The sequence below is a fragment of the Amblyraja radiata genome, chromosome X, assembly GCF_010909765.2.
Source record: "Amblyraja radiata isolate CabotCenter1 chromosome X, sAmbRad1.1.pri, whole genome shotgun sequence".
NCBI lineage: Eukaryota > Metazoa > Chordata > Chondrichthyes > Rajiformes > Rajidae > Amblyraja > Amblyraja radiata.
Window position 1 is genome coordinate 12,495,361 of NC_045999.1, and position 15,219 is coordinate 12,510,579.

Here is a 15,219-nt window from a genome sequence, read left to right on the forward strand (position 1 = left end):
CCTCTCACCATAAATCTTTGTCCTCTGATTCCTGATTCCCATACCTAGGGTAAAAGAATCTGCGTTCACGGTATCTTATTCTTTTATGAATGTATACACTGCCTTTAGATCACTCCTCTGCCTCCTGTGTTCTAAGGAATTAAGTCCATGCCTGCCCAACCTCCCGCAAAAGCTCCGGCCCTTGAGTCCTAGCAACATCTTCATAAACCATCTCCGCACTACTCCCCACTCTTTTTATTAGGTAGCGTTTGTATTTTAGGAAATCAAAACGTTCTAGAGTTTCCAAAAACCTTCTGCATACTTAAATCTAGTCATCAGTTGCTGGAGAGATTTCTTTGCTCAATGCAAACTGACCGATGATTCTCCCAGTTTTTTATTGCAAAATATATAATTGAAACATGCAAAGAATAAACTTTAACATTAAACTACAAGTAGAGAGGACAGGGAAATACACTCATTACGGCCTCAATTGGAGGCTTGTTATATATTTCAGGAAGAAGAAAGTTTTTGTGCAAGGGAATAAGTCCAATATTGAGAGCCAGACAGTTAAGTAGCTTTCACGTGGGCAATTAAATTCTTCAGTCCAAAATTTCCTTGGAGCTCCATCTGTTCCTCTGCTGTTGTAACATCTTAAATTACTGTAGATACAGTCGGATTCTCACTGTGCCTTCAGGTTACGGCCTGAAACTAATTGTGGACAAGACTTAAGGGTGACACGGGTGCGCAACTGTAATCTGTGCCCCCCTCAGCCATCAGGCTATTAAACCTGGCTCGGACAAAACTCTGATTATTAGCAACCACTTTCTGTTATTTGCACTACCAGTTTATTTATTCATGTGTGTATATATTTATATCATGGTATATGGACACATTTATCTGTTTTGTAGTAAATGCCTACTATTTTCTGTGTGCTTAAGCAAAGCAAGAATTTCATTGTCCTATACAGGGACACATGACAATAAACTCACTTGAACTTGAACTAGTTGCTGCCTTGCAATCCCAGAGACCTAGGTTTGATCCTGACTACGGGTGCTGTCTGTACAGAGTTTGTACGTTCTCCCCGTGGCCTGCATGGGTTTTCCCCGGATGTTCCGGTTTCCTCCCACACTCCAAAGAAGTACAGGTTTGTGGGCTGATTGGCTTTAAAATTGTAAATGATCCCAAGTGTGTGTAGGATAGTGTTATTGTGCGGGGATTACTGGTTGGCGTGGACTCGGTGGCTGAAAGGTCTATTTCCGCCCTGTATCTCTAAACTAAACTTAATGATGTTTCTCTCCATGTAAAGCAAACAAGTCGTGCATCTAAGCGTGTTTTCAGCTGATATTAGAGTAGATTGTTTTTGCCAATATGGTCAACAAGGGTACGGTAAAAGCAATGTTGAAGCATGAGCTTGAAGCGAGTAAGCAGGAGCTGCAGCCACGCACCCATGTCAGCCAGTCCAATACCTCTGGAATCCACATTCCCAATATATCACTTTCACTCGCAAAGTCCTGACAAACATGGTTAAACGTTAAAAATCACTGCACATTGCCATCAGTTGATCTTTCTTCATCTATAGACTTGACTTTGCAAAGATCATGGTAGAATGAAGTTATGTAAAATTAGGTTTATTTATTGACTACAATTTATCAATAATGCAGACTGCACTGAACCAATGGCTAATTACAGTACTAGAATATAGAGCAGGCCCATCGACCCATACTGTCTGCCAAACATGATGCCAAGTTAAACTGTTCTCCTCTGCCAGCACGTGATCCATATGCCTTTGTTCCCTCCATATTCATGTGCCTATCTATAAGCCTCTTAAATCCCACAATGTATCTGCCTCCACCACAACCCCTGGCAGCGCATTCGTGTGTATGTGTGTGTGTGTGTGTGGGTCAGACAAAAAGGCACAAGTGGATGCCACTCCGTTTGTATTATGTTGTAAGTGCACTACAATCGGGACTTAAAGACAGAGGGCAATAGGGTGGGTGACTTCAGTATTTGGGTCGCAACCCGAAACACCACCTGATCCTTTGCTCCATAGATCCTGCCTCACCCACTGAGTTTCTCCAGCATTTTTGTCTACCTTCAGTCTTTTGTGGTCCCTTGGAATGGAGGGAGACACTGCCACCTTGTGTCACCTTGTGGAAGTTCTATCTTTCATCTGAGTGGCTGATTTTGCTTTATCCTGGCACATTTGCTGTTATAATATGACGGAGTGGAGGTACTAGGTTGACTGAGGAGAAGCATTGCTCCGAGCAACAGCAGCGATTCCCCTATTGTTGCGCTGCGCACACCCTCAGCAAGCCTATGTGAGCACAAATACACCACTGAGCTGCAGTTAAAATGGAGAGCCCCTTCTTCTGCCTACTTTATTTTCTCATATTTGAGCTAGCTCGGATATATTTGCCACTATTTCAGAATTCAGCCAAGACTATCCCATGACGTGATTGCACTAGAGAAGGTGCAAGAATGTTGCCAGGTCTGGAAGGTTTTATCTAGGAAGAAAGATTAGACACGGGACTGCAATCTGGAAGGTGGAACAAGCTGGGTAGCTCTTTCTCAACCAGTTCAAACACTATTGCCAAATGGCTGCATTTGTATTGCAAGTTTTTAATGATTCTATGAATGACACTAAAAGTGTCATTCATAGAATATAGACACTATGAAGTTGACGCAGTGGGTTGTGATGCGAATGAACATTTTTGAAGAAGTGCAGTTACTGATCTTCTCAGTAGCCATAACTTGTTTAAACCAGCATCTGCAGTTGCTTCCTACACACTGGCTGTTTATGGATTGCTTCAAATGAGTTACGTATACAATGGTCTATCAGTATGATCCATATCATTGGAATTTTTGATATCTGCTGCTCTTTGGTTATTGAACCACATGTGTTTCTATTGCAGTCTAGTAGTTTTCCTATTCTCTCCCCAAATTATAAGTTGTAAACAGAATTTAAATTCTGCAACTGCTATGGTAGAATTTGAACTCTTAGATTACATATTTAATAATTTAGCTTCTGCATCATAACCAAACTTGTCACGGACATTGGCGTACATTTTTCTTGAGATTAATCAAAAAGATAGAAACTACCAGAAATATTTTGCAACGATTAAAAACATTATTATAATATTGATGACAATATAGGTTGCATATGAATTCTGAATGGTGTTCCCATCAGTTAGGGTGCAGTGGCAATCTTTAAATCTACCTCATTGTGGACCTTGACTTTTTGGAGTTTAGAGATACAGGCCCTTCAGCCGATCAAGTCCGCAACACCCAGCGATCACCCCGTACACTAACACTATCCTACACACTGGGAAAAAGTTACATTTTACTGAAGCCAATTAACCTACAATCCTGTAGGTCTTTGGAGTGTGGGATGAAACCGGAGCACCCGGAGAACCCACGCGGTCTCAGGGAGAATGTACAAAATCCGTCCAGACAGCACTTGAGGTCAGGATCAAACCCCGGTCTCTGTCGCTGTAAGACAGCAGCTCTATCCCTGTGCCACTGCATCTCTGGAAGTGTAATGCTGCAATGCTGAAAACTATATTCTGCGCTCTGGTAGTTTTCTCTTCGTATATAGAGAGGAAGGATATTGCGTTGAAGGATCAGGATAGTGAAACAGCTTGGGTACAGATAGAGAATAATAAGGGGAAAAAAACACTAGTGGGTGTAATTTATAGACCTCCAAATAGCTGTGACGCTGTTAGTCAGAACATAAATCTGCAAATAGTTGACGCATGTAAAAAGGGAACTGCTGTAATCATGGGGGACTTCAATTTTCATATTAATTGGACAAACCAAACTGGGCAGGGTAGACTAGAGGAAGAGTTTATAGAATGTATTAGAGACGGGTTCCTAGAACAGTATGTCACCGAACCGACAAGGGGGGAGGCAATCTTGGATCTGGTCCTGTGTAATGAAGCAGGATTAATTAAAAATGTCATAGTTAGGGACTCGTTGGGAACAAGTGACCACAATATGGTCGAATTCCATATTCAAATAGAAGGGGAGCAGGTTGAAACTCAGGCTAGGGTGCTTAGTCTAAATAAGGGGGATTATGAAGGTATGAGGACTGAGCTGATCAAAGTTGACTGGGATAGCAGACTCAAGAATAAGACGGTACATGAGCAGTGGTGTACGTTTAAGGGTATACTGTATAACCTTCAAGAAAAATTTATTCCTATGAAGAAAAAAAGGGGTAAGGGTAAGAACAGTCAGCCATGGCTCAGTAAAACTATAAAGGATAGTATTCGGCTGAAGGCAAGGGCATATAAGGTAGCCAGAGATAGTGGGAGGGTAGAGGATTGGGAAGCATTTAAAGGTCAGCAAAAAATAACTAAGAGATTAATTAAGACGGGGAAAATAGACTATGAAAGGAATTTAGCGAACAACATAAAAACTAATAGTAAGAGTTTTTATAGCTATATAAAAAGAAAAAGGGTGGCTAAGGTGAACGTTGGTCCATTGGAGGGTGAGACTGGAGAGTTGTTGGTGGGGAACATGGAAATGGCAAAGGCATTAAACGAGTATTTTGTATCAGTCTTCACCATAGAAGACACAAAAAATATTCCAACGCTGGATAAACAGGGGGCGGTAGGAATGGCGGAGCTAAATACTATTAAGATCACCAAGGAGGTGGTATTAGGGAAATTAATGAGACTGAAGGAGGATAAATCCCCTGGGCCTGATGGATTACATCCAAGGGTCTTGAGGGAGATAGCGGTGGGGATTGTGGATGCATTGGTGATAATTTTCCAAAACTCCCTGGAGGCAGGAACGGTCCCAGTGGATTGGAAAATGGCCAATGTAACACCTATATTTAAAAAAGGAAGTAAACAGAAGGCGGGTAACTATAGACCGGTTAGTCTAACATCGGTGGTGGGTAAAATGTTAGAGACAATTATTAAAGAAACACTAACGGGGCACTTGGATAAACATGACTTCATCGGACAGAACCAGCATGGTTTTGTGAAGGGGAAGTCCTGTTTAACGAATCTGCTCGAATTCTTTGAGGAAGTAACAACCCGGGTGGATAAAGGGGAACCGGTGGATGTGGTATACTTGGACTTCCAAAAGGCTTTTGACAAGGTGCCACATAAGAGACTATTGCTAAAAATAAAAAATTATGGGATTGGGGGTAATATATTAGCATGGGTAGAGGATTGGCTAACAAATAGGAAGCAGAGAGTGGGGATAAATGGTTCATACTCGGGATGGCAACCGGTAACTAGCGGGGTTCCGCAAGGGTCGGTGCTGGGACCCCAGTTGTTCACAATTTATATAAATGATTTGGAGGAGGGAACCAAGTGTAATATATCAAAATTTGCGGACGATACAAAAATGGGAGGAAAAGTAGGGGATGAGGAGGATAGGAAGAGTCTGCAAAAGGATATAGATAAGCTAGGTGAGTGGGCAACAACTTGGCAGATGAAATTTAATACTAATAAATGTGAAGTCATTCACTTTGGGAAAAAAAATGATAGGGCAAGTTATTTTCTAAATGAGGAGGAGCTGCGTTGTAATGCAACGCAAAGGGATCTAGGGGTATTAGTACATGAATCACTAAAAGTTAGTATGCAGGTGCAGCAAGCAATCAGGAAGGCCAATGGAGTTTTGGCCTTTATTGCTAGGGGGATTGAGTATAAAAACACGGAGGTCTTGCTGCAGCTGTACACAGTATTAGTGAGACCACATTTGGAATACTGTGTACAGTTCTGGGGTCCATACTTAAGAAAGGATGTACTAGCCCTGGAGGCAGTGCAGCGAAGGTTTACAAGATTAATTCCTGCAATGAGGGGATTGACATATGAGGAAAGGTTAAGTAGGCTGGAACTCTACTCTTTGGAGTTTAGAAGAATGAGAGGCGATCTCATTGAAACATATAAGATCGTGAGGGGCCTTGATCGGGTGGATGCACCGAGGATGTTCCCAATGATCGGGGAAACTAGAACTAGGGGACATAGTTGCAGAATAAGGGGGGGCTCTTTTAAAACTGAGATGAGGAAGAACTTCTTCACCCAGAGGGTGGTTAATTTATGGAATTCACTGCCCCAGGGAGCAGTGGAAGCAGAAACTTTAAATATATTTAAGACTAAAATAGATGGTTTTTTAGCTGCCAAGGGGATAAGGGGCTACGGGGAGAGGGCAGGGATATGGACCTAGGTATGGTTAGTATAGTAAGACCTGAGTGATCTCCTGGACAAGTGTCGATCGCCTGGATTGGGGTCGGAGAGGAATTTCCCGGATTTTTTTCCCGAATTGGACCTGGGTTTTTATCCGGTTTTTTGCCTCCCCCAGGAGATCGCGAGGTTCTTGGGGTGGAGAGGGGTGATAGCGGTATAAAGGGGAGGGTAGTGTCTTGTGTTCTGTGTCTTGTGTCTACTGTTTGTGGGTAAGTGTGTCTGTTTAGTGTTCAGCCATGAGCGAATGGCGGTGCGGGCTCGACGGACCTGGTGGTCTACTCTCGCACCTACTTTCTATGTTTCTATGTTTCTATATCTGTTGTACCCGTGCATGGCTTGACTACTCAGTATTTTCTAATTTTATTAGGCAGCGTGCAAACAAAAGCTTTTCTCTGTATCTTAATTCGTGTGAAAATAATAAATCAGCATGAACTAATGCCAATACCAATTAATTTGTAGGAAGGAACTGCAGCTGCAGCTTTACACCGAAGATAGACACAAAATGCTAGAGTAACTCAGCGGGTCAGGTAGCACCTCTGGTGAAAAGGAATAGGTGACATTACGGGTCTTCAGACTGAAGAATATGCTGCCTGACCCGCTGAGTTGCTCCAGCATTTTGTGTCTATCTCCAACACCAATTAAAATGTATTTAATTTCTAGCCTATTGTGTGTACATTTGCTGACTTTCTTTTGCATCTAGGTTAAAATATGTGAGATGCAAATGCGGGGAACGCCCAGAGATCTACTTCCCGGCGATCCTATCTGTAGCCCTGTGGCTACCGTGCTGGCCGAGGCCACCATCCAACTCATCCGCATTTTGCATCGTACCGATAAGTGGACTCGCTGTATAAACAAAAACATGATGGATCGTTTACAGAAAGTCAAATCGTGCATTAAAGATGTCAGCCAGAAACTGAAGAAGAGCCGTTCTGTGCAAAGCAGAGAGGAGCATGAAATGAAGGAAGAGAGTAAGGAGGATGAAAAGGGCAAGCACAGCAAGCATGGCTTGACAGAGCTGACAGAAATCCAGCTGCGGACTCTCTGCACTGAGGTATGGCCGGTGCTGGCAGTAATCGGCGGTGTGGACACAGGTCTACGGGTTGGAGGCAGGTGCATTCACAAGCAAACAGGAAGACATGCTACTCTTTTAGGTGTGGTCAAGGAAGGGAGCACTTCAGCCAAGGTGCAGTGGGATGATGCTGAAATAACAATAAGGTAGGTACATTGCAAGTCTTGCGTTGAATTAGCTCATTGGCTTAGTTACTAGTGTAATAGTGGCAATAACTGCTTTCTACCTATTGTTCTAGTGCATTTGTTATTATCTGGCCACGACATGGGAGTTAGAGGAGCAGCTGTATTCTCCAGAGTCAAGGGTGTTTTATTGTCATATGTCCCAGACAGAACAATGAAATTCTTACTTGCAGCAGGAAAACAGAATAATGAATTGTTTAAGAAGGATGCTGGAAAATTGAAGGTAGACAAAAATGCTGGAGAAACTCAGCGGGCGCAGCAGCATCTATGGAGCGAAGGAAATAGGCAACGTTTCGGGCCGAAACCCAAGGGTTTCGGCCTGGAACGTTGCCTATTTCCTATTTCCTATTGCCTATTTCCTTCGCTCCATAGATGCTGCTGCACCCGCTGAGTTTCTCCAGCATTTTTGTCTACCTTAAACAGAATAATGAAGTTGTTAGCAGTATATTACAGCGTGACACTGATGCGCATAATATTTTTGGTGATATTGGTAGGGACTGTTATTCATTCAAATATACTCTAGATTCTCCACTGACAGAACCCATTACTGGTGACCTCCCCCTCCCGCTTCAGCTGTTCAGATCATGGAAATTCGCTCTAACAGAATTCACAGATCATTTCCCAAACATTTGACATACGGAATAAAATTAGCTCCTACATAATTTACATGCAAAAGAAAAGTAAATAAATAAACGCAAAGATTTATTATCTTCAGCATGTGGTGGGATGGTTTCCAGTTAGAGAAAATCGTGTATACGAACTGTTTCTTGGGAGTGCAACACCCCTTCCCCCACCAGTAACATGCAGGTCACCTGTAAGTAAGTAGTAAGTAAATTTTATTTATATAGCACGTCTAAATCAACTCGCGTTGAAACCAAAGTGCTTTACATAGAAGAAATAAATTAGGTTTCCGTACATCCATAGAAAAATTTAAAAAAGAAAAATGACACAACACATTATAGAATTTAACATGAACGTCCCCCCACAGCAGAGTCAAAAATTTCCACTGTGGGGGAAAGGCACTAGAAAGTTCAGGCCTCTTCCTCTGTGATCACCCGAGGTCGGGGCCTATTTGTGGCCTCCGCAGCCAGTCCGATGTTTTCTAGCCCTCTTGTACAGTCTGTACACAGACCGTGCAGAATGAATGGCCTCCTTTCCATTTGCTAACTCAATTGCAACCCACTACTTGACACAGTTGATGCTGGGTCGATTTCATATGTAACAAAAACGCAAGAACTTTAGTTGGTGGATAAAGCTGCTTCCTTGACCTCCAGATGTTGCAATCAAATGCCACTTTTTTTTCCCCTTTGCTGGGATCTAAAAACTCCATCTGCATATTTTGTAATACATTGTGGAATCGTAAAACTCAGCACTGTTGCGTTTGATATGGATATGTAATGCTGATAAATATTTGCTAATTGCCCATATTTAATTGCTGTATTCTTGTAATCAGTTTAAATTCACTACGAGTTGTTTCTAGCATTGTTGCTTAATTAATGGACATTTAAGTTTGACCTCAATTTCCACAAAATTGGGCTTGGTTTAAAAGAGTAGGCACTTGTTTGAAGGATGTTGTCATTTATCTGTGTCTCCTCTTTAAGAAGTAAATGTAGTGATTTCTTTCTACACTGCTCATAAACTTCCTGCCTTTCTGCATCCATATGCTTCTATAACAACATAGTCGTGTGTACATTCCTCTTGTCTATCCCTCACTTGCTTCTTCCTGTGTCATTCCGAATCTGATTAAAGCTTCCCAACTTCTTGGTCACCCAGTGACACGCCACTCTACAACCTGGAGCCCTGTGATCCACTGCCGTTTGATGTGTCGCGTTTCCGTGGGTTGACTGCTTCGCTGTTGCTAGATCTCATGTATCTAACTGGCATCCATGAAGATGGAACCAAACAGAGTGCGAGAAGACATGAGAAAAAACACAGGCACGAATCTGAAGAGAAAGCAGAAGTGGAGCAGAAACCTGAGGCCGACTCTACAAAAGAAGCCATTGATCAGCGAGCAATAACTCAATCATCTGAGGAAACTAAGGGTTTTATGCAATGTGGTGCTTCCAGTTCTCGATCAGAAAATGATATTTCAACTTGCACTATGGACTCTGTACATCTCAGTTTAGATTCTCATCAGCATTTTCTCGAGGGAAAACGAAAACTGCACGAGCACTTGCTCCGAAATCACGACTTAGTTCAGTCAGAAATCCGAGCAGTTCAGTTGTCTTACCTGTATCTTGGTGCTATGAAGACACTTAGTGCACTGCTGAGCTGCAGTAAGTATGCAGAGCTGCTGCTGATCCCGAAGGTTTTAACGGAGAATGGCCACAACTCGGACTGTGCTGGCTCCCCGGTTATTCAGGATGACGTGGAGATGAGATCTGCGCTCCAGTTCCTGATGCGCCACATGGTGAAACGGGCCGTCATGCGATCGCCAATTAAGAGAGCTTTGGGGCTGTCTGATCTGGAGCGTGCACAGGCCGTGATTTACAAATTGATTGTGAGCTCCTTGCTGGACGATCACTGTGGCGGAAAAGCTAAACAAGGTATAGTTACTTTTAATGTATATCCAGTCAGCCGCCACTGGTCTTAAGAGGTTTAATAGATTGGTAATGAATGTCATCCTGTTCTAAATGCATGCTGATGTTCTAAATGCATGCTGATTAATTAATACACGTGCATGAAAGTAAAGTAAGAATGTTAGAAAGAGGACCAGTGGAAGGCCATCCAAACCCTTGATTCTGCTCAGCATTCGATAAGATCATGACTGATCCTGTATAGCACAAAAATAGGGCTCTTCGGCAAATCTTGCCGATCAAGTTGGCATTCTGGGCTAGTCCCATTTGCCTGCACTTGACCTATATTCCTCTGAACCCTAACCAATCCACACATTTATCCAAATGTCTTTTAAAGGGTGGCACGGTGGCGCAGCGGTAGAGTTGCCGCCTTACGGCGCTTACAGCGTCAGAGACCCGGGTTCGATTCCGACTACTGGTGCTGTCTATACGGGGTTTGTACGTTCTCCCCGTGACCTTGTGGGTTTTCTCCGAGATCTTTGGTTTCCACCCACACTCCAAAGACGTGCAGGTTTGTAGGTCAATTGGCTTGGTATATGTGTAAAATTGTCCCTAGTGTGTGTCGGATAGTGTTAATTTGCAGGGGTTGTTGGTTGGAGCGGACTGTCGGTGCGGACTCGGTGGGCCGAAGGGCCTGTTTGTTTCCGCGCTGTATCTCTAAACTAAACTAAACTAAACTAAAAAAAGTTGTAGTTGCATCTGTTTTTATAGTTTCATTTTGCAGCATGTTCCAGATACGGACTAACTTCTATTTAGAATCCTCTGCCCTGGGAAAAAGACTGTGTGTTCACTTTATCCATGCCCTTCATAATCTTGGAACACCTCAAAAAGGTCACCCCTCAGCCACCTATCTCCAAAACAAAAAGTCACAGCCTCTTCCTAGCACACAAGCCAAGTAAAGATCCTGGTGAATCTCTTTGCAGCCTTTCCACTGATCAGATGAATACAGTCCTACCCATCTGGATGAGGGTGCGGTCAATCATATCAAAAGCAGTAGAAGGGTCAAGAATGATGAGGCTAATGAGAATTTAAAGTAGGAAAACCTGCTCAATATTCATGTTTTTTTTCCTGTCGGGTCCAGAGGAAAGAGATCCCACCTGTAAATGCCTATGCATGCTGTTCTGTTTTACACCGCAGTGTTTGTTAATCTGAACCCGTGCTGGTGTAAGCAGTGTAACACGATCCATTTGCAGGAAAGAACTGCAGATGCTGGTTTAAATCGAAGGTAGACACAAAATGCTGGACTAACTCAGCGGGTCAGGCAGCATCTCTGGAGAGAAGGAATGGGTGGTTTCGGGTTTAAAGAAGGGTTTCTACCCAAAACGTCACCCATTCCTTCTCCCCAGAGATGCTGCCTGACCCGCTGAGTTACTCCAACATTCTGTGTCTACCTACGATCCATTAGCAAACTGCCTGATTTTCAAAGCTCGAATTATTATGATCAAATGTGACAAATTATGGTCAGTGCCAGATCTGCTGCCTCACAGTGCCTGCGATCCAGATTCGATCCTGTCTATGGGCGCTGTCTGTACGGAGTTTGCACCTTCTCCCTGTGACCCCGTGGGTTTTTACCGGGTGCTCCGGTTTCCACCCACACTACAAAGACGTACAGGATTGTAGGTTTATTGGCTTTGGTAAAAATTGGAAATTGGCCCTAGTATGGTAACTCAAATTTCACTGTACCTTAATTGGTACATGTGACGATAAACTGACCTTGAAACCTTGACCTTGTATGTACGATAGTATTATGCCCCCGTCCCACTTGGGAAACCTGAACGGAAACCTCTGGAGACTTTGTGCCCCACCCAAGGTTTCCGTGCGGTTCCCGGAGGTTTCTGTCAGTCTCCCTACCTGCTTCCACTACCTACAACCTCCGGCAACCACCTGCAACCTCCGGAAACCACACGGAAACCTTGGGTGGGGTGCAAAGTCTCCAGAGGTTTCCGTTCAGGTTTTCCTAAGTGGGACAGGGGCTTAGTGTGCGGGGATCGCTGGTCGGCGCAGACTTAGTGGGCTAAAGGGCCTGTTTCAGCGCTGCATCTCTAAACGTCACTGTGAATATTGTAGTTAAGTAGAAGATCCTGCAAGCAGGGGAAATGATGTTAATTGAGGAATGATTTGTTTTCATTTCAATTTAATTTAATTATTTTCAAGATAGATTCCATGTGCTCCAACCCAGATTAAATCCTGAGTTGTTTAGTCAGTAACGTTATACAGGTGAAGGATTATGCTTTATTTGCAGAGGATATGGATATTACAAAGTAAATCTCATTTATAATATTACTTGTGGTTTATTAATTTATTGCTGCTTTTGTATATTCCCGGCAGATGTCTGCCAACAGCCTGAGGAAATGGACACAGCTGTGCAGGCTCAAACACCCGTTACTACCAGCCCGTCTGCTTCCAGCACCACTTCGTTCATGAGCAGTTCTCTTGAAGACACCACCACTGCTACCACCCCTGTCACTGACACAGAAACTGTGCCTGCCTCAGAATCACCAAGTGTAATGCCACTCAGCCTTTTACGGTATGTGTTTTTGTCCTAGAATAGTGGAATCATGCGCACAGCAATAGGCCATTTTATCCCACCTCGCCCATGCTGACTGTGATGTTTATCCACATTAATCCCATTTGCCTGCCTTCGGTCTATATCCCTCTAGGTCTTTTCTGTCCATGTACCTTTCCAAATGCCATTGTATTTGTACACAACACAGGTCCGGTACCCTTGATTGCATTCAGCTCGGGTGAGGGCTTGGACACGCTAGAGGCAGGAAACATGTTCCCGATGTTGGGGGAGTCCAGAACCAGGGGCCACAGTTTAAGAATAAGGAATAAGTCATTTAGAACAGACGTGGAAACACTTTTTCTCACAGAGAGTGGTGAGTCTGTGGAATTCTCTGCCTCAGAGGGCGGTGGAGGCAGGTTCTCTGGATGCTTTCAAGAGAGAGCTAGATAGGGCTCTTAAAAATAGCGGAGTCGGGATATGGGGCGAAGGCAGGACCAGGGTACTGATTGGGGATGATCAGCCATGATCACATTGAATGGCGGTGCTGGCTCGAAGGGCCAAATGGCCTACTCCTGCACCTATTGTCTATTGATTCTACAGTCTTTCTGGATTATCTGTTTTACCAGACCAACAACAGTCATGGCCTCCGAGAGGAGTCCAACGGTAACAGAACGGTCCGCCAAGGCTGCCCAGGGTCCAAGATACCGGCCTGCAAGGTCGGCCTCGGAAGTCAACTATGGGAACGTTCTGCCGGCTCCGGCTGGGCCAGAATTCCCGAGCCCCGGCTGCAGGGGGCTAATTCGACCTGCCGATCGGCGCAGAAATCCCGATGAGGTCTAGACCGGCCACCTCACCCGTGCTTAATGCAACATTTTCGGGGGGATTTCAAGTGCGCGGATTAAAGGAGGTGTAAGACCACCAGTTGCCAGAAAATCGGTGGGGGACCTGTACTCCAGATAGAGCATAACCAATGTTTGTGCAGCTATAACGTCCCAACCCTTATTCTTAGTGCTCCAACCTATGAAGGCAAGCACACCCAAGTAGTTCCTTCATTACTCCATCCACTTGCATCAGCATTTTTAGGGAGTTATGGACTTGCACCCCAAAGTATATCTGTACATCAGTGCCTGAAGGGTCTGTGTCATTTACTCTCCATGTCCTACCAGAATTTGACTTTCCAAAATGCATTACCTCTCAGTTCTCGGATTCGATTCCATCTGTCACTTCTCTGCCTGACGTTCCAGCTACAGCTACATCATTGCCCTGCTAAATTCCAAACTTCTTTTCTCTCCATGACTCCATAAATGTTCATGATGTCTGCAGGCGTACTAATCAAATCAGCCATATTTTCATCCTATATATATTACAAGCAACAATTCCTAGCCTCTATGCCTGTGGTGCACCATTTGTTGCAGACTTCCAGGCAGAAAAAACGTCACCCACCAATCACCAAACCAATTTTGGATCCATTTCACCAACATGCCTTGAGTCCCTTGAGTCTTAATCTTCTGGACTACACAATTATGTGAGGGAAAACAATTTGAAGCTCTGAAGTTGTATATGAAGTTGTTCACCCAGAGAGTTGTGAATTTATGGAATTCCCTGCCACAGACGGCAGTGGAGGCCAAGTCACTGGATGGATTTAAGAGAGAGTTAAATAGAGCTCTAGGGGCTAGTGGAGGGATATGGGGAGAAGGCAGGCATGGGTTATTGATAGAGGACGATCAGCCATGATCACAATGATTGGCGGTGCTGGCTCGAAGGGCCGAATGGCCTCCTCCTGCACCTATTTTCTATGTATGTTTCTATGAAAAGAATATATATGATATTCAAAATTATGTTCTAGGTTCAAAAGAATATATTTGATATTCTTTACTGTAGCCCTTATTAGATGAGGAATACATCGCTTCAAAATGTTATCCTGTTATGCAGTTTTAAACTCTAAATTCATATGAAAATTAAAACTCACCCCTTGTAAAAGAAAGATTTCATGATTGAATGTGAGCACTTTATAAATACTGAAAGAAGGGTCTCAACCTGGAACGTTATCCATTCCTCTATCCACAGCATTCTGTGTCAATCTTTGGTGTAAACCAGCACCTGCAGTTCCTTCCTACACACTGAAAGTCTGCGTGACTGGCTTTGATGTTGTTGTAAAGGATGGAGATGGGAGGGGTACAAAATGATGACTAGTGCATGCATGTAATATTTTGAGTGGTTTCATTGTTAATATTGTTGGTGTAATACATTTTTTGTTGGTGAAAGTAATCCATAATATTGTCTCTGCCAGCCAAATGTTCTCCAGTTACCCAACTACCACCTTACTGCCCACTCGACGGGCGCAAACTCCACCCATGTCTTCCTTGCCAACCTCACCTACGGAAGAGGTGGGTAGACGTCAAAGCCTCACGTCACCAGACTCACAGCCAACCCGACCAACAAACCGAACAGGTACTGAAAGCAATTAATGTGCTGCTGGGATAAGGCCCGGCTTTGGTGGTTTTCCTTCTTCAGCTGTTCATCCTAAATTTTCATTTCATTGAGAATACACACCGTTGATCAATTTAGACCATGCATTTCCCAAATCTGTTCATTTGCTCCATGATCATGAGGCATAATCCCAGGCTGCTTTAAATAAGAATATTCCAAATTGGAGAAGCAGCACCTCATAATTCGCTTGGGCAGATTACAACCCAGTGGTATGAACATT

At 43.6% G+C, this 15,219-nt stretch overlaps 1 protein-coding gene across 12 annotated transcripts in view; it reads left to right on the top strand.

Moving 5' to 3' along the window:
• The window catches only part of herc1 (HECT and RLD domain containing E3 ubiquitin protein ligase family member 1), a 217,426-nt gene that overhangs the window by 129,342 nt on the left and 72,865 nt on the right, over positions 1-15,219 (top strand). For 11 of the 12 annotated variants that reach the window (XM_033014841.1, XM_033014842.1, XM_033014847.1 and 8 more), the window contains 4 exons: positions 6,877-7,391; positions 9,177-9,973; positions 12,332-12,530; positions 14,800-14,960. In XM_033014841.1, coding sequence (XP_032870732.1) covers positions 6,877-7,391; positions 9,177-9,973; positions 12,332-12,530; positions 14,800-14,960 — 1,672 coding nt within the window. The remainder of the gene's footprint in view (positions 1-6,876; positions 7,392-9,176; positions 9,974-12,331; positions 12,531-14,799; positions 14,961-15,219) is intronic. The other variant, XM_033014846.1, reaches the window with a different exon arrangement.